Source organism: Ceratina calcarata, unplaced genomic scaffold (assembly GCF_001652005.2).
Source record: "Ceratina calcarata isolate Rehan_Ccalc_2016 unplaced genomic scaffold, ASM165200v1 scaffold316, whole genome shotgun sequence".
Classification (NCBI taxonomy): domain Eukaryota; kingdom Metazoa; phylum Arthropoda; class Insecta; order Hymenoptera; family Apidae; genus Ceratina; species Ceratina calcarata.
The window spans coordinates 74042-95733 of NW_017154211.1; the positions used below are offsets into that span (position 1 = coordinate 74042).

The 21692-nt window shown below is 44.1% G+C and overlaps 1 protein-coding gene across 6 annotated transcripts in view; it reads right to left on the reverse strand.

Moving 5' to 3' along the window:
* Positions 1-12578: 12578 nt before the first annotated feature.
* The window catches only part of Cad89D (cadherin 89D), a 47175-nt gene continuing 38061 nt past the window's right edge, over positions 12579-21692 (reverse strand). For 5 of the 6 annotated variants that reach the window (XM_026813205.1, XM_026813207.1, XM_026813204.1 and 2 more), the window contains exons 13-22: positions 19855-21569; positions 18885-19097; positions 18617-18705; positions 18198-18281; positions 18045-18113; positions 17665-17868; positions 16978-17181; positions 15452-15616; positions 14741-15102; positions 12579-14154 (exon numbers count right to left, since the gene is read on the reverse strand). In XM_026813205.1, coding sequence (XP_026669006.1) covers positions 14123-14154; positions 14741-15102; positions 15452-15616; positions 16978-17181; positions 17665-17868; positions 18045-18113; positions 18198-18281; positions 18617-18705; positions 18885-19097; positions 19855-21569 — 3137 coding nt within the window. In that variant the 3' untranslated portion in view covers positions 12579-14122. The remainder of the gene's footprint in view (positions 14155-14740; positions 15103-15451; positions 15617-16977; positions 17182-17664; positions 17869-18044; positions 18114-18197; positions 18282-18616; positions 18706-18884; positions 19098-19854; positions 21570-21692) is intronic. The other variant, XM_026813208.1, reaches the window with a different exon arrangement.

The window sequence follows — 21692 nt, forward strand, 5'->3', positions numbered from 1 at the left end:
CGACGAGCAGGAAGAAACGGCGAGTGATTCCGTTTTCCAATTCTTCGACGTCCCCGACTCTCGTGGAACTTCCGGCGAGTTCGTAATTCGTTTTGTACGACCCGTCGCGGATACCTAACTCATTTTATTTGAGTCGCAAGCTCGCTAAGATTTCGTTATAGTTTTACCGCCGGTGTCCGTGAAATATCTTGGCTTCCTCTCATTTTTCCGAGTAACTTCCCCGTCCCACGCGATTCCCTGAAACACGATCTTAATTTCGCAGCTTCCGGACATTTGGTTTTATTATCGCCCTTCAACGATTTCTTCTAAATAACGTTATCTCTGTCTCTTTCTCTATAACAATAACCATGACTATGTACATTTTTAATTTGTTACACATATTTAATGAAAATGAATGAAACTACATTTCATGCAAGACGAGGAAAATCAGAAGTAATGCAAGCTTGAGGCACATAATCCGTTCAACTCTCTTGAACGAAAATCGAGTCGCCGGTCGAACTTTCCGAATTTCCAACAACGTTCACGTAATCGTTCAATTTGCATAATAGTACAGTCCCTGCGATGGGAAGCTCTCCGGGAGACGTAAGTCAAAAACTGGATATTGCCCGATGGTCTCGAGCACAGTTGAAGCTCTGCGCTCCGGCAAACGCGGTTCCGGTATAATCGGGACCCGTAAAAAAGTACTCCTATCCGGGACGGCCACGAAACGCTCGAATCGAATTCGACAGCGTGCACGACGTTGGTTAATCGATTGAAACGGGACCGAGCCGTCCCGCCCAAGAATTCTTCTTCCACGTTTCTCCCGTTGGGAACGGATGCAGGAAACTGTAACGGGACTTCCTGGTTGAAACTCGACTGCGTTTCGCGATGCCTGAAAAACACGGGGATCGATCAGAAGACACACGTGCACGCGGCGCGTTCGGCCGACTGAAAGTAAAAGCCCGCATTGCGGGGTGACTACTGCACCTTTCCACCAATTGTTTGTAACTTCGTACGTATTAAATATTCATTTTCAACAATATTTTATTTATAGTGTCGATAATCCCTCGATTGAAATTTTCATTTATTTTTAACCAAGTACCACATAGAAAATATATAAGACGATATAATATATTTTTATTCGTCTGTCGCTTTTTTAGAATTGTCTTAATAACTTCAAGTGCACTGCACGTTTGTTTAAATATTTGAACAGACGTTACTATCTCTGTTGTTTCGGAATTTGATAAAGCGAACGAAGAATTCCATGCGTGAAGTAGAAGAACGCACATGGTGAATTGGAATGATGCTTCTCTATATGTAACGCTGCATTTTCTTTAGGTTTTGTTACAACTTCTCTTACCGTTCGCGATTCGACGTGCGAAGGATTCTGTTTCTCCCTTGGTCACGTAAAAACGTGCCCCGGCAGCCGGACTGTTGAAGAATTTCATATATCCGATGGATAGATTTCGCCAAGTATTTCACGAATTTTCATTTACTTTGGATTCTCGCATTTTTTAATTTAATATCAAATAATAGTGTGTGTGTGTGTTTTTTTTCTACTCTCAGTCCTTTTCACATAGTTATAATCTTTCATATTCCCGGAATCCCTGCCGGTCCACTAAAATTTCGCGTAGAGCACGCCATACCCTCATCACCGCGATACGATCTTCCACTCCTTCCACGATGCCCTCCGCTCGGAGTCAATTATTCCTTTTTCAATTTCCTGTTCGCAGGCAATTCCATTTACCCGTTGCTTTCTTTCTTTTGATTCCTTTTTCATCTTGCGTTACTTAACCGAGGGAGCCAATCTTTTCCTTGATCGACTAAAGGCGACAAGGATGTTCGCATCATCCTCTCGTTCGGAAGTTTTCAGTTTAATTAACGGATATGAGATACCAAATTGTGGACATATTCTATCTGGCATGGAATTATCGACGAAGATGCGATTACCGCGGCAACTCAATTAGAATCTCGATTAGTTTCTCACACCCTGTCCGCCCCATCTTTCTCTCTCGCGCTTTTGCCCTATCGTCCGCCCCCCACCCCCCTCACCGACCCTGCAGCTCGTTCTTTCCCAACACGTTCCACGCCGTTTACCCTTTTTCCCGTCCCTCGGTCCTCGAATTTTAGGCGACCTGCACATCCCGGATTGTCCGACGAATTGATTTGGAACTGATTGAACTGTCGCAATTTCGTCTGATTTAGCTACTGGTTTCAAGGCGGTTCTATTCAAATTTTGAAGTCAAGTGAATCTGCATACTAAGAATTTCCAAAACCTTAATAACTATAGTTCGTAAAATCAAATTATGATTTTTTTAATCAAATTAAATCAGTTAAGTAAAATATTTTACAAGTAATTATGTGAATTGTTATTCGATTTGGCGAAATAAATATTCTTATTAAAAAGCTACCTGGAAAATTTTAAATCAATTCCTGTCTAAGGTACATAAACTTTTGGGAGTGACTGTATAGCCAATATGTCCTTAAATAGAACCACGTTAAATAATGATATACTATGCGCTATATACTGTATCTTAAAATTTTAAATTGTTTTGCCAAATGCCAATAATACTATACATAAAAGTATCAGTTTGAGTAAGAACAGGCGAAACTAACGATCCAATAAGTTTCCACTTTCGCCCCTTCAATCAGTGTAATAGAAATCTCCGATCCGCCTCGAATCAGAGCTGGAACGCAAACTAGGCGTTTAACGCAGTCCCAATGAAATTCAAATGGAAGGCATCGATTCAAGCGGTCGGCTAATTAATATTCAAACCCACGACCGCCGTCTTCCCCATTCTAAGTCTGACTGACAGTTCCAATCGATTTCGTTCAAATAATTAACGAGCCACGGCGCGACGCTATGATCGCGTTGCCTTTCACCTTTCATTGCAGGTACCATGCCTTGTCCCTCCATTCACATCGCCCGGCTGACTTTTAATGAAAGATCCACCGAAATCGTATCGCGTGAACGCCCGATATTCGGACGATCTCGTCCCTTAACGACGAACAGAGCAAGAAACGGGCGAGCGAATAGCTGCCGATCCATCCTGATCATAAATCTTCGAGGGGTTGGGAGGGGAGGTAGCGGGTTCTCGGGGGCCGGACGTCACGCGCGACTGCATCGGCTATCGAGTTTTCTTGCGGCTTAAACGAACTCCAGGGAGTAGCCAGCCGATAGTTTCCCGTCCGATCGAGCCGCAACGACGGACATTTTTCAGTAAATAAGACGGACAATGTTTCCATCCGATAACGCCGAACGGTCACGTTGGAAACTGCGAAATCGTCGCTACTAACGCAAGGTTCCTATGATTTGTCGCGCGGCCGTGGCCACGCTTGCTCTCCCGGAATGACTTTTACTTTCGCGACGACGTATTAACGGACCTTTTTCATTTTATTGGCACCGTTCCATCGTCTGTTCGCCATCGGCGAAATCTGACCCGAGCGTAGATCGGCTAAACCTGAAATAAACTCAGCTTCACACGCGTAGGCACCCTGATTGAATTGCTTCGAATTCAGCACGCGGGGCACCGAGGAATAACCCGTTAAGTCTTTCATAAGGAAACGTCAAAATTTGTCCAGTTATATAATGAGAGTCTGGATAATAAATCTCGCGCGAGTTACTGATTCAATTTCTCGTCTAACCTTGCAACCCTGCGATTTCTGAATCGCCCGGAGCCGCGATTAAAACGACGATTAATGGCGCCGATGGGGTAAGACTTGACCGCGAGGCGCCAGCCGCAATCTCGACCAGATGTTGGGAACGTTCGACGGAGAATGGAAATTGAAATTCTTTCCTGCAAGTTTGAAACGCTTCTTACGCTGTGGCCAATTAATCGACGCGTTCCTCTAGCCAACCACGCTTTGGAAGCAATTATTAAGATCATTAGTGGCTGGTGTACATATAGACCTTTAGCTTACGCTTCGAAGGTGCACGTGTCTCTCTGCCCTAATACCGAACGCTTTTGATGCCAATTAATAAATGTAAATTAACCTCGTGTGTGCACACCTTTCGTTCCCCGGGGACTCGATTTTATAATTTCGTCATGAGACGTAATGCAAAGGAGGAGTTATTATAAAACGTAAATGTTAAAAAATTTCATGACAGTAATTTTTTTCAATTAGTATTGGAATTTTTATAGATACGTTGTGTCCTTTATAATATATTATTATTATTCTAATTAAATAGCTTAAATAATACAATTTAATATTGAAAATACCAAGCAATTAATTATGAATAGAATTTTATTATTTTTATATTGAACGTATAATATTTTATAAACTATATAATTAAAAATATAAATAGTTGTATAATATAATTACATTAAATTTGAATGGGAGGCTGGTGTTTCAGGAGATATCGATGGATGGACCGACTTATGTTAACGTACGGTTCCCGGGACGGTGTATGTAACGGGGCTTTTGTTTCAATCTATTCAACACCGAATATGCGAATTACTTGGTCTTGGCATCGAGAGCACGAAACCCGTAGTTTGTCACGGCGCGCGGCGATCGATATTTCACCCAAAGCTGCATCGGTGGTCTTGTTTCGTGACTGCTAGGGATGTACCGCTCCTACACGCTGCTCGAAGAAGTTTGTGCCTCGTAGCGGGCGTAACGGCGTGAATTATAGACGGACGGTTTGAATGAAGAATCGGCGAACATATGCACCGAATTCTGCCATTATCTCCGTTTTATGGCAGAGCAAGCGTCGTTCCGCGAAAACGAAACGGAAGCGTCTGATATTTACTGCCTCGTGCAAATTCTTTTTACGCAGACAAACGTGCAATTTAATTGTTGCAATTTTTCAACTTCAGATCTGTCTAACAATTTGAATCTATCTGGGAAATCGTTGTGTCAGGCTGAATAGTACTGCTTTTTAAACTAGAACACGTTCTTCTTTTTTTTAAGGAAATCTATACCGGAGACTTGCTCGTCTGCTCGATAAGGACGATGCTATCCTTTATTATACTTATCACTTCCAATCTCTGTTATTACAAAAAAAAAACAGCGAGCAATCTCGGGCTGCAGTACGGGATTCTACACGTTCGATGTAACTCGGCGGTATAAATTTTAAATGACTTCTATGCCCGACCTTGCTACCTCGCAGTGAGCTTGTGCAGCTTTATCTAAAGCTCGCTCTGTTTCAAGAGCCATTTGCGGCGATCGAATGAGAACAGACGAACGTTCATAATATATGATGTACATTACAACAGTGAGGATCGTTCACTATTAAAAGATCGCAGACAATTTTCTTATAGCACACGATCATCATCTTTTAATCAGCCTAATCTTTATCTACCTACCCCACTGTCCTTCTTTTCCTTATTCAATTTTATTTACACTTCCACTTTCATAAGTTTTATCATCTTTATTACTGTATAATTTCATCTGATAGCTCGTTGCAGCGCCAGCCGCAATCTCGACCAGATGTTGGGAACGTTCGACGGAGAATGGAAATTGAAATTCTTTCCTGCAAGTTTGAAACGCTTCTTACGCTGTGGCCAATTAATCGACGCGTTCCTCTAGCCAACCACGCTTTGGAAGCAATTATTAAGATCATTAGTGGCTGGTGTACATATAGACCTTTAGCTTACGCTTCGAAGGTGCACGTGTCTCTCTGCCCTAATACCGAACGCTTTTGATGCCAATTAATAAATGTAAATTAACCTCGTGTGTGCACACCTTTCGTTCCCCGGGGACTCGATTTTATAATTTCGTCATGAGACGTAATGCAAAGGAGGAGTTATTATAAAACGTAAATGTTAAAAAATTTCATGACAGTAATTTTTTTCAATTAGTATTGGAATTTTTATAGATACGTTGTGTCCTTTATAATATATTATTATTATTCTAATTAAATAGCTTAAATAATACAATTTAATATTGAAAATACCAAGCAATTAATTATGAATAGAATTTTATTATTTTTATATTGAACGTATAATATTTTATAAACTATATAATTAAAAATATAAATAGTTGTATAATATAATTACATTAAATTTGAATGGGAGGCTGGTGTTTCAGGAGATATCGATGGATGGACCGACTTATGTTAACGTACGGTTCCCGGGACGGTGTATGTAACGGGGCTTTTGTTTCAATCTATTCAACACCGAATATGCGAATTACTTGGTCTTGGCATCGAGAGCACGAAACCCGTAGTTTGTCACGGCGCGCGGCGATCGATATTTCACCCAAAGCTGCATCGGTGGTCTTGTTTCGTGACTGCTAGGGATGTACCGCTCCTACACGCTGCTCGAAGAAGTTTGTGCCTCGTAGCGGGCGTAACGGCGTGAATTATAGACGGACGGTTTGAATGAAGAATCGGCGAACATATGCACCGAATTCTGCCATTATCTCCGTTTTATGGCAGAGCAAGCGTCGTTCCGCGAAAACGAAACGGAAGCGTCTGATATTTACTGCCTCGTGCAAATTCTTTTTACGCAGACAAACGTGCAATTTAATTGTTGCAATTTTTCAACTTCAGATCTGTCTAACAATTTGAATCTATCTGGGAAATCGTTGTGTCAGGCTGAATAGTACTGCTTTTTAAACTAGAACACGTTCTTCTTTTTTTTAAGGAAATCTATACCGGAGACTTGCTCGTCTGCTCGATAAGGACGATGCTATCCTTTATTATACTTATCACTTCCAATCTCTGTTATTACAAAAAAAAAACAGCGAGCAATCTCGGGCTGCAGTACGGGATTCTACACGTTCGATGTAACTCGGCGGTATAAATTTTAAATGACTTCTATGCCCGACCTTGCTACCTCGCAGTGAGCTTGTGCAGCTTTATCTAAAGCTCGCTCTGTTTCAAGAGCCATTTGCGGCGATCGAATGAGAACAGACGAACGTTCATAATATATGATGTACATTACAACAGTGAGGATCGTTCACTATTAAAAGATCGCAGACAATTTTCTTATAGCACACGATCATCATCTTTTAATCAGCCTAATCTTTATCTACCTACCCCACTGTCCTTCTTTTCCTTATTCAATTTTATTTACACTTCCACTTTCATAAGTTTTATCATCTTTATTACTGTATAATTTCATCTGATAGCTCGTTGCTATCATTTTATTTTGTATATATTTTACATAAAGAAATATGTACGTAATAGAGATATAATAAAGATGTAACACTATAGTTTTATTTCTGACTTATTTATTTACGCATTATAATAATCGACGTTCTTTTTATTTTTATTAACAAACGGCGTAATGCTTGAATGAGGGATCGACGTTTCAAGTTACGCCACTGGAAAGACATATGCATAATTATGTATGAAACAAACTCGCAAGCTGGTAATAAAAGTAATGCCGCAGGAAATATACGAATGACAGAGAGAGCAGAGATTTTTAGATGAAGTTAGATTGTTTGCAACGCGCGGCAACTCCGAAGGACGAGCTTTCATAGCCGGGAAGTTTGATACCATGAGATTTCGAGGATTTTTAAAGCGAGCCGGCGGGGGGAAACCAGGACAATGGGCACACATTACGTTGGTCAAACTGATATCGCGTCCTTGCCGCGACACCTCATCTTTCGCCGTCACATTAAAACTGTCCTCCCTCGTGTGTGTAAACTTCACCATAAAAAAAAAAAGATACCATGTTCGAAGGTTCCGCCAGGATGTTTCAAGGCTCCGCGAGTTGAAACTGAGTTCGCGAAGTCGTGATGCATTTACGAAGCGCGTTTCGCCCCGTGCGCGAGCAAGTTACTTCACTTACGAAGTACGAGAGCAGCCCCCTTTGTCAAGCAAATTCCGAAATTTTTCATAGCCACGTGAACTTCCCAATGGACACGGCTACGACCACGTGCCGATGCCTCATTAAATGGAATACTAACCGTCCTCGTAAAACTAAGTCGAACACGATTGAAATGATTCGATAACCCAGTGAGAGATGATGCAATAAATATTTCCGACGGGTCGCGCGGATTTATTTTCGTGCGTGTGCGCATCGATACGCTTACACACAGAGAGGCGAGAGTGGAATCGAGAACGGTGAACGATAAAGAATGACGGTGAAGGAGATCGATAGAAATGGAATCCAATGGATCGTAAGATTAAACGAAGTTAATTCCCGGGGATGTCAAGGATGCTCCAGGATCTTGGAATATTTTCTTTCCGCGGGACCTGTCTTCCGCCGGGACCGAGCAGGACGAAATTAAAAGCGAACGGAATAGAAAAGGCGCGGCGACGCCCGGCCGTCTAGTGTGAATCTATACCTCGCGGAGGGGAACAGGCCGGGCTCTTCAGGTTCCTTTCCGTCGTGCCTCTCGGCTAAAATCGAAGGCTGCAGCCTCGGCTCCGGGCGCGTCGCCGCAGCCAAGCGATTTCGCGGACAGTAACGTTCCGGGGACATTATTCAAACGCTCCGATTCGCGTCCAAATTGCGGCGTGTGCGGTTCGAAACGAGCCAGACAACTGGCGCTGGGAAAACTATCATTTACAGCGGAGTCGTGCTTTTTTATACATCAAATGCTTAACAGTATTATCGTGTTACGTTTTTACGTTTGCTCAGGTTCGAAAATTCGTGTTGTTTTTCTGACAAACTGGAGAGAACATATACGTTTATATGTATGTATATTGTCACATCGGATGTTTGGAATTTTCGTTCGAATTACTCGTTTTAATGGAAGTGCGTGAAATACACTTTTTATTACGTTTGCGTACTTCCATGTTTTTTGATCAGCCGCTTTTTCATCGCGCCTTTGTCGCTTTTAAATAAGCAGATTTTCGTCGTGTAGGAAGTTACTGTTGCTGCAAACTGTGCTGTTATTCCAGCCCTCTGCCGCGGATCGATCGCGAGCTATGCAAACGGAAAGTTTTACCGGTCGACTGCGAAATCAATTCCGATCGTCTGGCACGGTCCGAGGATCGTCGGGGCAGAAAAACGAGGACTCGATAAAAAATTCAACGGTCTCTTCAGCGGGCCGGCTCAAGTCGATCCTCGAGCCGGAGACTACGGAGACAGGGGATATTAAGCCGCGTAGGATTTTTCGAACCGTCTTCGATATCAAATTGAAGGTTGCAACCTTCCTTTACCTCCAACCCTTTATTCCTCGGCCGGCACGTGTTCGACGACGTCGTCTCGGTTTGCAGGATGCTGTCTTTCCCCGGGACGTTATTCGAATGCCCCGGTGAAATATTAGCTACTTATTCCGTGACGGGAACAAGGGCGAGCTTCCGATTTTCTTCCTCGAGCTAGGAACCTCCCCCATCACCCCCGGGTTCCCTGTGTTCCAATCGCGTCCCCGTGAAAGTGCAACCCCTGACCAATATATCGGCTCCCAGGAATGCCACTGGATCCACCCCCGGAGGCCAAGGTCGAGCGTTAATCGTTCTCCTTTGAAGCCAGCCGACACCTCGTCGCGATCCCCTTAACCGCCGACGTAATTCGATTCGTTTCGGACCGATCGACCGGCTAAAACTCATTTCCTGAGTATATCGAGCTCCGAGATGAGAAGGGACAAACGGCTAGGAGGATCAGCCGCGCGTGGAGAACCTTGTGTGTGCGAGCTCGCCTCGAACGACGTTAAGATTTAACTAGCTCCGGATTGATATTTTTCAACCTTCGACCGGCTTTAACCCACCACCAACCACTTTCTTTAAAAGGCTGCATCCCGAGGAACGAGATGTATACAGGGTGAGTCTCATGACGTGACCACTTCGAGTAACTCGTAAGGTATTCGTTGCACTATAACAATTTTTAAACAAATCTTGCATGGTTTCAAAAAAAATATTAGTCGTTTTGTTTAAAAAATTCGTTGTTATGAATTATTCGAAGTCATGTTAATAGACTCATTTTCTTTATATTTATAGTTGAATGTAATAAAATAGAAATAGATTTGAAAACGAGTGCATGTGAGAATATCTTGGGGAATGTAGGACAATATCGAGAACGTTGCGATGGTAATCAGAAACGTAATCCTTGCGAGTTAGGGAATGTAGCTATCGACACCAAGAGGCGTCCATTGCAGGCTAACGTTCATAACAGGGATAGTCGCCCCCGCAGAATACGCCTAACACACCCGAAACACGCGTCCGATGCATCGACTACGAAGTCCTCGGAAGCTTATTGTCCGAGCACGTTAATGATATGCTTGGACCAGTGTCCTGCGAGTCCTGGTATTGATCACCATCAAATCCGATTACGATCAATGGCGAATACTAATTACGTCTCATGTTCAATTCGTATATTAACCATTTAATTTATATATTGCAATTCATATATTTATATATCATTGTACTAAATTTATAATATATTAATATATTAATATATCATGCTCGTTATAATAATGACAAAATAAATGACTAAAGATTTTTCCACCCCGGATGAAAGTTTTCAAGGGAAAAAAAAGGGGGGAATACATATTTTGCGCTCGTCGACTTCAAAGTGTTTTCGCATTCTTAAGCGTTCAATAAATCAAGCTGCCATCAAATTTCAACGCAATTACTGGTCCAGCCGCGAAGCTATCGCCCTCGCGTCCTTCAGGGATGATTTACGATCCGAAACAGGATAATCCAGATGGGGCCAACTTTTTCCACGCGACTGCGAGCACGTCGCGCGATTTTTCACTCGCCCCGGCTACTTCACCGCTCGAGCGAACCTTTTTCCGTTTAGTGAACGATAAATTAATTATATCTTCGGTACTGGCAAGATAAAACGGACAGACACGCAAGGAACTATTTCAAAGAAATCTTATACAACGTTCCATACATTTAAACGATCCGAACGATAAAACTTTTGACCAACTAATTACTCCACAAATAATTGAATCCGTCGTGTTTTGCATTTTACATATTCATACGAAAGTGTGTCATCAACACATTCGGTTTCTTTCCGTAAATCTTCCGGACGATCCTCGCCGATGATGAAGAAGAAAGAAACTTCGCAAACGGTATCATTTATCACTAGAAAACCGCGAACGCCCACGTCGTTAAAGCTCCTTGTAACTACACCGTGCAGCGTAACTGGCGGAAAAACTGGGAAATTCGGTCGTGTCATTGAACGCGATTCTTCCGTAGGCGTGGACGGCAAGAAGTCGGCACGGGGGTGGGTAAGACTCGGGGCCCCGGCCGGAAGAGTTACGAGGTCATCGTGTGCAACGTGTGCTAATTCTTCGGAAGGCCCGGCGTAAGTAAGAGGCCGAATAATTCATTCGCAAATGGGGTTGGACCAGTTGTAATTGTTCCGCCCGCGCGGAGGGTGTCAGGGACGATTGCTATGGGGACCGGAGGACGACACGGCTACATCGTGTAAAACACGTGTGCCGCGCTCTCTATTAGACCCGAGTAATTGTCGTAAATATCACTGTTTCCATGCGCCGGCGACCGACCGATCCGGTGCGGGGCGATCGAAATTCCGGGATTCGCTTTTGTACGTGAGCGCGACGAGGTAAATTAATTCTAATGCTGAACGCCACGGAGGATTTTGGTGGTTTTGCGGTGGTTTTTGCTGGCTACCAGCTGATACCCTGCACCTAAACCAGCGTTCCTCAAATTGTAGTACATATACCACAAATGGTACATTGCGTTATTTTTTGTGGTACAATTTTTTCTTCTCTTTTTTGTCAGACGTGCTATTAATTAAAAATAAATATAGGACATGGTTGCAATTTAAATTGGACTTACGTTTAAAATTAATGAACATAAAGGTTGACAGATCGGAATTAGTTACCTCGGCATTAATCCTGATCAATAATAAATCTCCTTAATTATTACTTTATTACTCACAATTTATTATATTTTATTGTAATGTAAAAGTTTAATTTACGGGCCAGTGAGTAGAAATTGTGACTTGAAACGTTTACCTTGCCATTGGTTCCATTCCATGAAGGATTGGGATGGTGTTTTTTCACTGCTAATGTCGCAAGGTCTCCGCCTCCACCTCGGCGTTTCTAAAGAGACACGTGAGGAGGGGTAGCCCTAGAACGCGGCTCATTTACAGCCGCGTTGCAATAGATTCAAGGCCCATTGAACGCCGATATATCCGATGTCAGCCGGGGACTAGGAATCTCCTCGCGCACGACTCATTTACCCGTAATTAAAACACCCACGCTGATTTGATCCGCGGTCTAAGGGATTCCTGAGCTGCCGAAGCTCCATCGGCAATCAAGCTGTGCCAACGGCGAAGGTCACCTTCCGCGCCGCGGAGAAGCGTGTGACAAGACAGGCTCCTCACGATGAACATTCCGCGTGGGTCCATTTGCTCCCGAGCGATCGGTTCCCACGCGATTAATATCAATGCTCGGCAATCAGGAGTTTCGAAGTCGGGCGTAAGGCGCATCCCTATCACACGTCCAATTATTTTGAGGGAAAAGAAAACGAAAGCGCGGGTACAAAGGAATCGACTCGTAAATGAACGATGGACAAGAATAATGGAGGAACGGGCGGAGTGAACAGAGCGAAGGTGAAGGGTACGCTTTTTGTCATGAGTCTTGAGTAGATAAGGCTGTGCGGCACAGCCTTGTCCCAAAAGCGAAGATATTGGATATAAGATGAATCGGTCTATACGACGAATGCGGAATAACGGCGGGGAGTATTTGTTAACGGATATCAGCGGGAAATTGTGAGTTCTTATCAATTCCGTATCGATAATGTACCATTTATTCAAGATTTACATATAACACAGTTATTTGCCATCGCGCGCGACGTTAAGTACCAACGTACATATGTTACATTTTTTTAGGGCAGACACAGACTTGCACAGAAACACCAAATGAATATAAAAACAATATATTAAAAATAAATATACAGTTTGCACCACTATTTTTAATTTTATTCAGCACTGAGAGGTCAAACCTCTATATTAATAATGTGAATTAATAGCCCAGCAGTTCATAGAGGAATCAAAGCCGAGAACTGCTTTTGATTCATTCTGATATCAAAATTCGTTCCAGACTTCGAAAATGTCGACGTTTGAGCTGTACGAGGGATACCGTTCCTAGAACGAAAGGGTTATTTTCCTAGAACCGCAGCAGGTGTCTAGACGCGGCGGTGGGAGTTAGGGCAGGTCAGTAACTGGGTCAAGGTGCAAGAGAGAGGCCCAGGCCGATTAAGGAGGACAGCGATAGCGGCAGAGAAAAAAAATCGCAGTTCTCTTTACACGACAATATCTCCGCAACCGTAAGACTTGTCGAGATGAGTCAAACTGTACTTTAAAGAGGAGGCTACCTCGCTGTTAACAGTCCAAACCTCGTCTTGATATTTTCATTCGTTCCAAAGTTATAAACAATTAAAGTTCTTGGATTTTTAATAGAAGTTCGATGTGCGGGTTTCTCGTGAGTGACACGAGTAAAAATATTACAATTGTATTTCCAAGACATTTTCAAAACTAGAAGTTGAATAGAGTTTAGTATGGGCATTCTATAGGAGTGGGTATCTTCCAATTCTTTTCGTATCTGAACTCGTTTGGATAAATCAATAGCTCATTTCCAAGAGAGGTACGGATTAAAGGAGGCGATTTACTGCTTGGTATCAGTGGCACTTAGGGCTTGCCTCATTCATGCCTAGTGTTCAAGTCTGTACCTGCTCTAACATTCGCTTCTAAATACAGTTAATACAGTAAAGATTAATATAATAGAAGACACGAGAATTCGCATATTCACAAGGCACAGATAGATTTGAATGAAAACTAAATCATTAACTATAAAATATATAAATATTGAACTTAGGAGAAATATTATACAATTTTCTCCAATTTTTAACATTATGTTAATTTCAAAGTTATTTACATAACTTCTTCTAACAAAAAGGATTAGATAAATTTCGATATTTGCAAAATGTATCATACATAAATTTTATACATACAAATTCTTACATAATAAATATTAAATGATCATGTAAAAAAATGGAAATTGGAAACGTAGTAATATGGATCTCAAAGTACCGATAAGAGTTTTGTATTTACATGAATGAATGACTATCGAATAATGACGAGTACTTTGGTAACGAGATGACACACTTATATGTATAGATCGTATCTAAACGCGTATTTTTCCCCGTCTGGACGTTAATTGGTAACTTCTTAAAAAAGAGAACGCAACAGAGATTCATGGCCAGGAAGACCCCTGCTCCCCATTGAAACCTCCTTCCTCCTCTTCATCGTCTTCCTCAGTCCCGTTGCCGTTAATACAGCATGTGAGTGGATCTCGATAAACCTGGAAACGTGTACGTTATATAAAACGGACAGATAAAGTATAACTCTTTCTTGACCAGCGAAACATTATATCTCCCTCTTGAACGACGAGCCTGTAGATGACACGTCGTCGGTTCGACCTTTTCCGAAATCTCTTCGGAACGAAGAAGTTGAATTACGACGCAACAAATTTTACAATGCACGAGCGCAGACACAGTATAATAGTAGAACACATAATTCCTGGCTTGGTACAAGTACGAATGTCGATTGAAATATTGGCAATTTTTGTATTGGCATACACATGCGACATTGTAATAATTTTTAAAGAGGATTCGAAATTCTCGTTTTTTATACAGAAGAGATTCATTCATGTGCAAAAATTACTACTTTTTATATCAATAAATGGCACATGTGCCACCACGTGTTGCCAATAAGTATGTCAGAAAGGAAGGAACGAATGTCGTAACGTGATCAAATGCACGCAGTGAAAACAAATACTTTTGGAAAATAGTTTTGCCGCCGGTAATATTAGAAGCGACTGCAGTGGTCCGAGTCGTTGGGAATCAGCGTCAGAAAAATGCACGATAAAATGCGGGACGCGTACTCACCATGAAGAACGGACGTATTCTGCAAAGAGCTCGAGAGCGAGATCTCGGTGCCGGGATGTTCGTGTATCACCGTCTCGGTGATATTGTTTTCCGCCTCGGAATGCGCGCGGCGGTGTTCGCGTGTCATCCCGTCGTTCTTCCGCCGTTTCTCGGTACCGGCGCAACAACGTTGCTCCCGCTGCAACGTCATCTCGTGCGAGTAAACGGATTCCCCGTTCGAGATCGAGTTGAACCGTTGCCGCCTCCTGGACGTCGTCTGGTGGCCGCGTCTTCCCGCCACGTTCAACACCTCGTGGCTACCACGAGGCGCGTCGTTAATCCTCTCGCGACGCTGTAAGGATTTCAGCGAATCCTCGTAGCCGCTGCGATAAGGAAATCAGTAATTCAGAAAAATATAGAAGGATATTTGGTTTGTGCATTAAGAGAGTGGGGAAGGTTAATGCAAAAGTGTTTCAGTCATAATCGGAGGATTTCTTTGCACGTGTTATTCTGATTTATGCAAAATTATGCACGTTGTTCGTTCGTTTTTCTTTAGACATTTCCTCTGTCGAAGACTCGCAGATCGAATAGCTTATAGCATCGGTATCGAATGGATCGCTATAGACGTCTATCCGCGGCGAGGACGGTCCGATCGATCGAAACCCGTTCAGCCGGGCGAACTCTCTTTTCAATTTAGATAGCACGAATAGCTCCGTAAGTAATTCGACTTACTTGCTGCTTTCGCCGCTGGAGGGGCTGGACGAGTGACTGCAGTGGCAGGAGGCGCGCGCCACGATTCCAGAATCCTGACCACTGGAATGCAAGGACGTCGCGGATGCCTCGAGGCCTTTCGGGGTCCCTGTCGTCCTCCCAGCGTGCTTACTACAACCGCCCATCCTGCAACCCAACCACCCCTTTTGCCTCTCTATTGTATAACGGCAATCGCGAAAGATATGGGAATTCCCTGATACAGTATTCGCCATATTGCTGGTCGACCTTGCCTCTACCCTCCGACCGGTTCGGAGGAGGAATGCTTCTCATAATAAATGCATGCCTTTCTGTCGCAGTTTTATTTAATTCCACGGCTGCCACGACCGTGTTCTTTGCTTCTACGTGAAATTTCTTCGGGTTTTATGTCTTTCGGTTTCCACGCGACCGAGAGACGGGGCTTATACAATTTTATTCGTCGAATAGGGATTGATACTCTAGAATCGGGGCGATTTTGGTGTTCGACTTAAAACGTTGTTTGTTAGAACAACAGTTGCTAAGATTGAATTGTTTGCTGAGAGAGTATAAATATCTAGCACAGCATTTCACAATTTAAGGCGGCATTAATAAAGTGACACACTTATGAAATTTTGCATAAAATAAACGAAACACTTTTGATGCTAAAAATTGTTTAATAATTAGGTAAACAATTAAGTAATTATGAGAGTATCAGTTTATGTTGGTAAGCAAATAGTTTTTGGGAAGTGTTAGTTTGGAATCGTTCCTGCGCTAAAGTGGTCTGATTAAATGCAGGCTATACTACTTACGAGCGGACTCTACTGTTAAGCCAATATCACAATTACTTCTCGCAACCGCAAACCGCTCTCTGTGCCAAATTTTACATTCGCTATACAAGTTTTCCTATATCCCCCGAAATTTCGACACACACTAAAAGCTTCAATTTTAAATAATACGATAAATTATAGTCGAGTAAAAAACATTTTCTATAATTATTAATAAATGTTTTAATAATATTTAAAAATAATAAGCAAAAGAAAGAATTATAGTACTCGTAGACAAAACAGTTGCAAGTCAGGTACAATCCTATTAAAAAGTGCCAAAACCATATTAAATTTCTATAAACGTTATTTCTCTGTAGATAATCATTTTACTTAGAAATTTATGGTGTCAAATGTCGGACATAGCTTCTCATCATACTTCTTAAACTTCTGACAAAGATTATATGGCACATACAACCTTCAATGGTGAAAGCCTGTATATTGTCTGACCAAACCGTTGTTTTTCTACTTGTCGTACCTTGTACATTGTGCATTGGCATAAATTCGAAATTAAAAGCTTGTTAGCATGGAAGCACGTGAGCATTGACACAAAACCGGCAGGGCAGAGTCTAAACAGGTCGTCCAGAAACGCGGCCGATTCTGCTCGGCCGCTCGCGAACGGTTCGAATACGGCTGACAATGAGGGGACCCGGGGCGCGACGCGATGGTACCCACGGTGACAAGAACGGTAACGTCAAATAATGGACTTACGCGCGGAAGCGGGCGCAGTTGGCTCCGTGCTCGCAGATGCTCTGTCGCCTCGACATGTCGGCGCAGAACGGTTCAGGGTCGTAGCGAAGGCCGTCGACAAAAGTCGGGAACAACGACGGCTTCTGCAGCGTCGCGGTCGGATCTGCCAATGCGAATCCAATCGGGCTGGTGGTCGAGAACATCGCTTTCTCCCGACGTCTGCGACTAAAGCGAGATTCCAGTAACAACGGTTTTAAAACGAGCTCTCGGTCGAGAGCGAAGTCCAGCTGCCAAGGTCGAAACGTTCTCGACATGCTAATTTTCATTAGCTCAAAATATTTCTTACATGCGTACAACGAAACAAGAAAATATATCAACGTGATAAATATCCTACATTAAAAAGAAATTAAACTCCGTGAGCAAGAATCTGTTTTTTCATATAAATAAATCCCAAAGTACACAGACATTATCTTGCTCACGCAAATACGTAATTCACTACTATCTCTTTTTGCACACAGTTTACATTCCTGTGTATATGATGATAAATCAGTTCTACGTCTCCGAAAAATCTCTCCCTTTATAATAAAATATACGTATCTTATTTTATCAATCAAGTTTTACAATTCGCAAATTGAAAAATTTCGCAATTTGCTGGGATGTTCAAACTGGATGGGGACGTAGTGACTATCGAAATTTCACGTCTCCTACCGTTTGTTCCTGCGGACGCACGTGACGCAAAGGGCAGTGACGAGGGCACCCACAAAGACGACACAGCCGAGCACCATCACACCAACTTCAAGGGTGGATAGCAGGTAACGTTGATTACCACGGCGAGGAGAGCTTCCGGCGATGTGCAGGACATCGTACTCGTCCAGCTCGCGCTTGATCTCCGTTTTCTTTGTGTTAAATACACTGAAAATACACGTTCACGTACGCCGTGTAACTAATTAACAGGGGAATCGTTGCCCGATATTATCTCTCAGCCGTCTGCCCTCCCTTGTTTTAATACTTTAATATTATTGCAACGATTTGCAATAACGAAGTAATCACTATCGCCAACAAAATTTGATTCAATAAGAATTACTCACTTGTGTAAAGTATCCATGTCTATCATCACGTTTAAGTGAGGGTCAATTGCGTAGAGGTAAACGTCGGTACTAAAAACAATATAAAATAAAATTATACTGAATTAAGTATTTTTTGCAGCAAGTATTTATTTAGTTAAATATTCTATCACTTACGACATTGTGTCAATTAGATTTTTTTCAATGTGCGGTTCCAGTTTCCTCACTCGTACGTCCAAACCCGTCACGTTTTGAAGTATCCTAATTCATACAAGTTGTAATAACTACATTATTTAAAATCAGAAATTCATGAAAGGAAGACACTTCCTCTTCGCTGTGTTAACATGGACAACGAGTTGAAAAGAGTCAAGAACAAACTTCAGCATCTCTTTCAAAGTTAAACCTACATACTTTTCCCATTACCGTATTGGTTCAGCCTCGACTGAACCATCGACCCTAGTGATCTACTTATCTTTCGCATCAACAGCCATTCAATTCATCCTTGCCAGAACATGGCTTCGTAAAGAGAAAACACAGGAACCATAAAGCCGGGCTCATAAGTAATAACAAGAACCCCTAATATCCATCGTACTCACGCGGTGATGTTTTCCAGCTGGGGCTCGACGTCCACGGGCCTCCGGCCGACGACCATAACGACCTGTTTCTGATCATCCAGCACGTACACCTTCGGGTAAATAGCCGACCGTCAGATAACACTTGAAGCTGAATTCTCAGCACGTGTCCCGAACGCGGAAGCCTCGGTCTCCCCGCGGGGAAATTAGCTTCCGCTCAGTCCCCGCGCCTCTAACGGCGGGTAATTAAAAGCGCGGTCGGAGGGGCGAAGACAAAGGGCGAGATACTCACAAAGACGTTGGCGATGCTGCTGCGACCGTTCTCGGCGCCCCGTCTGTCGGTGGCCTTCACGTCGAACCCGAAAACGCGACCAGCGTCACGGCCAAAACTCGCCACGGATCGTACTTGACCGCTGAGTGGGTCAATGGCGAATCGCGGCGCGTCTTCCCGGCCAAGAATTTGGTATCGGATCTCGGCGTTTGCTCCCTCGTCCGGGTCTTCCGCCTGCCGGGGTGATTAATAGCGCTTTACTGGCTGCTTTCATCCACCCTTTTTGCTCGTTCACGGAGGATGAGTGCGGAAATGTGTTCGGGAAAGAAGAATACGAAATGGTTGTATCGTTCTATCTTCGGGGAGGAAATGAAACCGTGTTGATTTGCGAGGAGTTTATGAAATTCTCGTGACCGGATCAGACTTGAAATAAACTGCTCTTCACTTGGATAGAGTCTAATGAAAAATAGAGGATAATGGAGGACTATTACTTTGCAATATAAAATATCACAACTTTGTGCTCGTGTATCAGTGTTTCAAACAGCTCGACACATTCGTCGAAGTAACTGAGAGCCGAGCAACCCTTTTCCACCCGTCCCCACCAGATACCCTCCTTCGATCCGTAGTCGCCGCTTTTCACCGTTTCCCACAAAGACGGCCGGTAATTCAAGTGCGAAACACCTCCGCGCGTATTTCCATAACGCGGTGGAATTGCTTCGCGGCGAGAGCCAAAAAGGCGCGACGCGACGCGTCGCGGCAAGGAAGGCCGCGCACAAGGGGAGACGGAGGAGGCGAAGAGAATAAAGAGAACGGGAAACAGCGGCGCGGAATAAAAAAAAAGAAGGACGAGAAAGGCGTGGAGCGGTTTTCCACGGAGCCGATGAAAAAGGAGAAAGAGAGTGAGAGAGAAAGAGAGATGGAAAGGAGATGGCGAAATGAATTAAAAGCCGCGTCGTGTAGAACGCGGCGAGTCTGTAGGTTGCGCACGTACCTCGACTTTGACGACCTCATAGCCGTAATGGGCAGTGGTTGGTATCGCGGCGAGGATGGGCCGGCCCTTTGACTTGAATCTCGGTGCATTGTCGTTAACATCCTTCACCCTGACGACGACCCTGGCCTCGTTAGGCGCCAGACCATTCAGCCTTTCACCGACCACCGGGTAAATCATCACCGGCATCCCGCGACCAATCTTCACCCTGTCGACCCTGACCTTCACCTCGTATCGATCGTTCACCTCTCTATCCACGTCCGTCATCAAATACAGCGAGCCGTTCTTAGGGTCGATCGAGAAAAGTTCCCTCGCGTTCGTCTCGTCCGCTACAATGCTGTACCTTATATGCTCGCTGTTCATACTGTCCGGCACTTCCAACTGGGCGACCAGAAGCGGCACCGCGACGTTCTCTTCGACTTCCACCTCGTAATACTTGTGCTTGAACGAAGGAGTTTTGTGCACCTCGTTCTCCGCGTCCTCCTCGTCGTCGTCGACGTTTAATACCGTGACTAATACTACCGCAGTGGAAGTCAAGCTGACCGGTGACCCCAAGTCACTAGCAGTGACCAACAACCGATGATTCTTTTGGCTCTCGTAATCCAGGTTACCTATAGTCGTGATTACACCCTCTTTGCTGTCAATGGAAAAGTATTGTTTCTCAGGCTGTCCTTGATGGGTCAGGTCGAACAGAATTAAGCCGTTCCCATTGCCAGCGAAATCTGAGTCGTTCGCGTGAACTTTGATCACTTGAGTACCTGCGGGACTGTTCTCAAACACCGACGCGTGGTAGACTGGAACGAGATCTCCGTTCTTATCCTTCTCGATCTCGTCGTAGCTGTGGAACGTGGGAGCATTGTCATTCACGTCTAATACGTTTACTTCTACTTCTACCGTGGAGCTCAACCGCGGTGTGCCATTATCGCGAGCCACTGCCAGGAGGCGATGAACAGCTGCAGTTTCCCTGTCGAGGACTCCGCTCACTGTAATTAAGCCTTCGTGAGGCGTAACATCAAAAGTCCTGGACTTGTTGCTAGGATTCTCCAGATTTTCGCTAGCAGTGATCAGTTCATAGCTAATATTCGCGTTAGCACCAAAGTCTGCGTCCACGGCTCGGACGGTGCCAAGGGCATAGCCAGTATAAACGCCTTCGGGTACGTCGAACGTGTACCAGGACTTGTCAAACGTAGGCGCGTGGTCGTTAACGTCGACCACGTGAATCCTTACAGTGATATTGTCCGTCAGGCCTCCGGAATCTTTGGCCAGTACGAACAGATGAATATTCTTGCCAGCCGGAAGTCCCCTGGCCACGGATATCTCGGCGGATCTCGGATCTAGATGGAAGTACCTACGGCCGGTCGTGTCGAAGCCTCGCGACTTGTCGTCGCCGGAAGTCGTCTCGTTCCCTAGGCTGTACGTTATCGCCGCGTTCGCTCCCTCGTCCTTGTCCTCCGCGAGCAGCCGCACTATCGGCGCCCCGATCATAGCGTTTTCCGGCACGAGAAGAAGAGGCGACCGTCGGCTGCTGGTCGGTCTACTTCCGGCAGGCTCGGTCATATCGAGCACGTCGTTCCCCTCGTCCTGGGCCGTCTCGATATCGGGCTCGTTCGATACGTGAACTCCCTGATCTGGTAGAACGATCATTCGGACGAAGCTCGGCGGATTGTCGTTCACGTCGGTCACCGTTATCCGCAGCTTCGCTTCTGAAGTCAGACCGCCTGCACAGAACCGCGGAACGGGAACAGAAGTTTAATCCTCGGAAAAGTTCTAGTTCGGAGAAGTTCGGTATTCCACCCCCGATTATTTGGTTTCGATAAATTTTAATGAGATCCAGCAAGAGC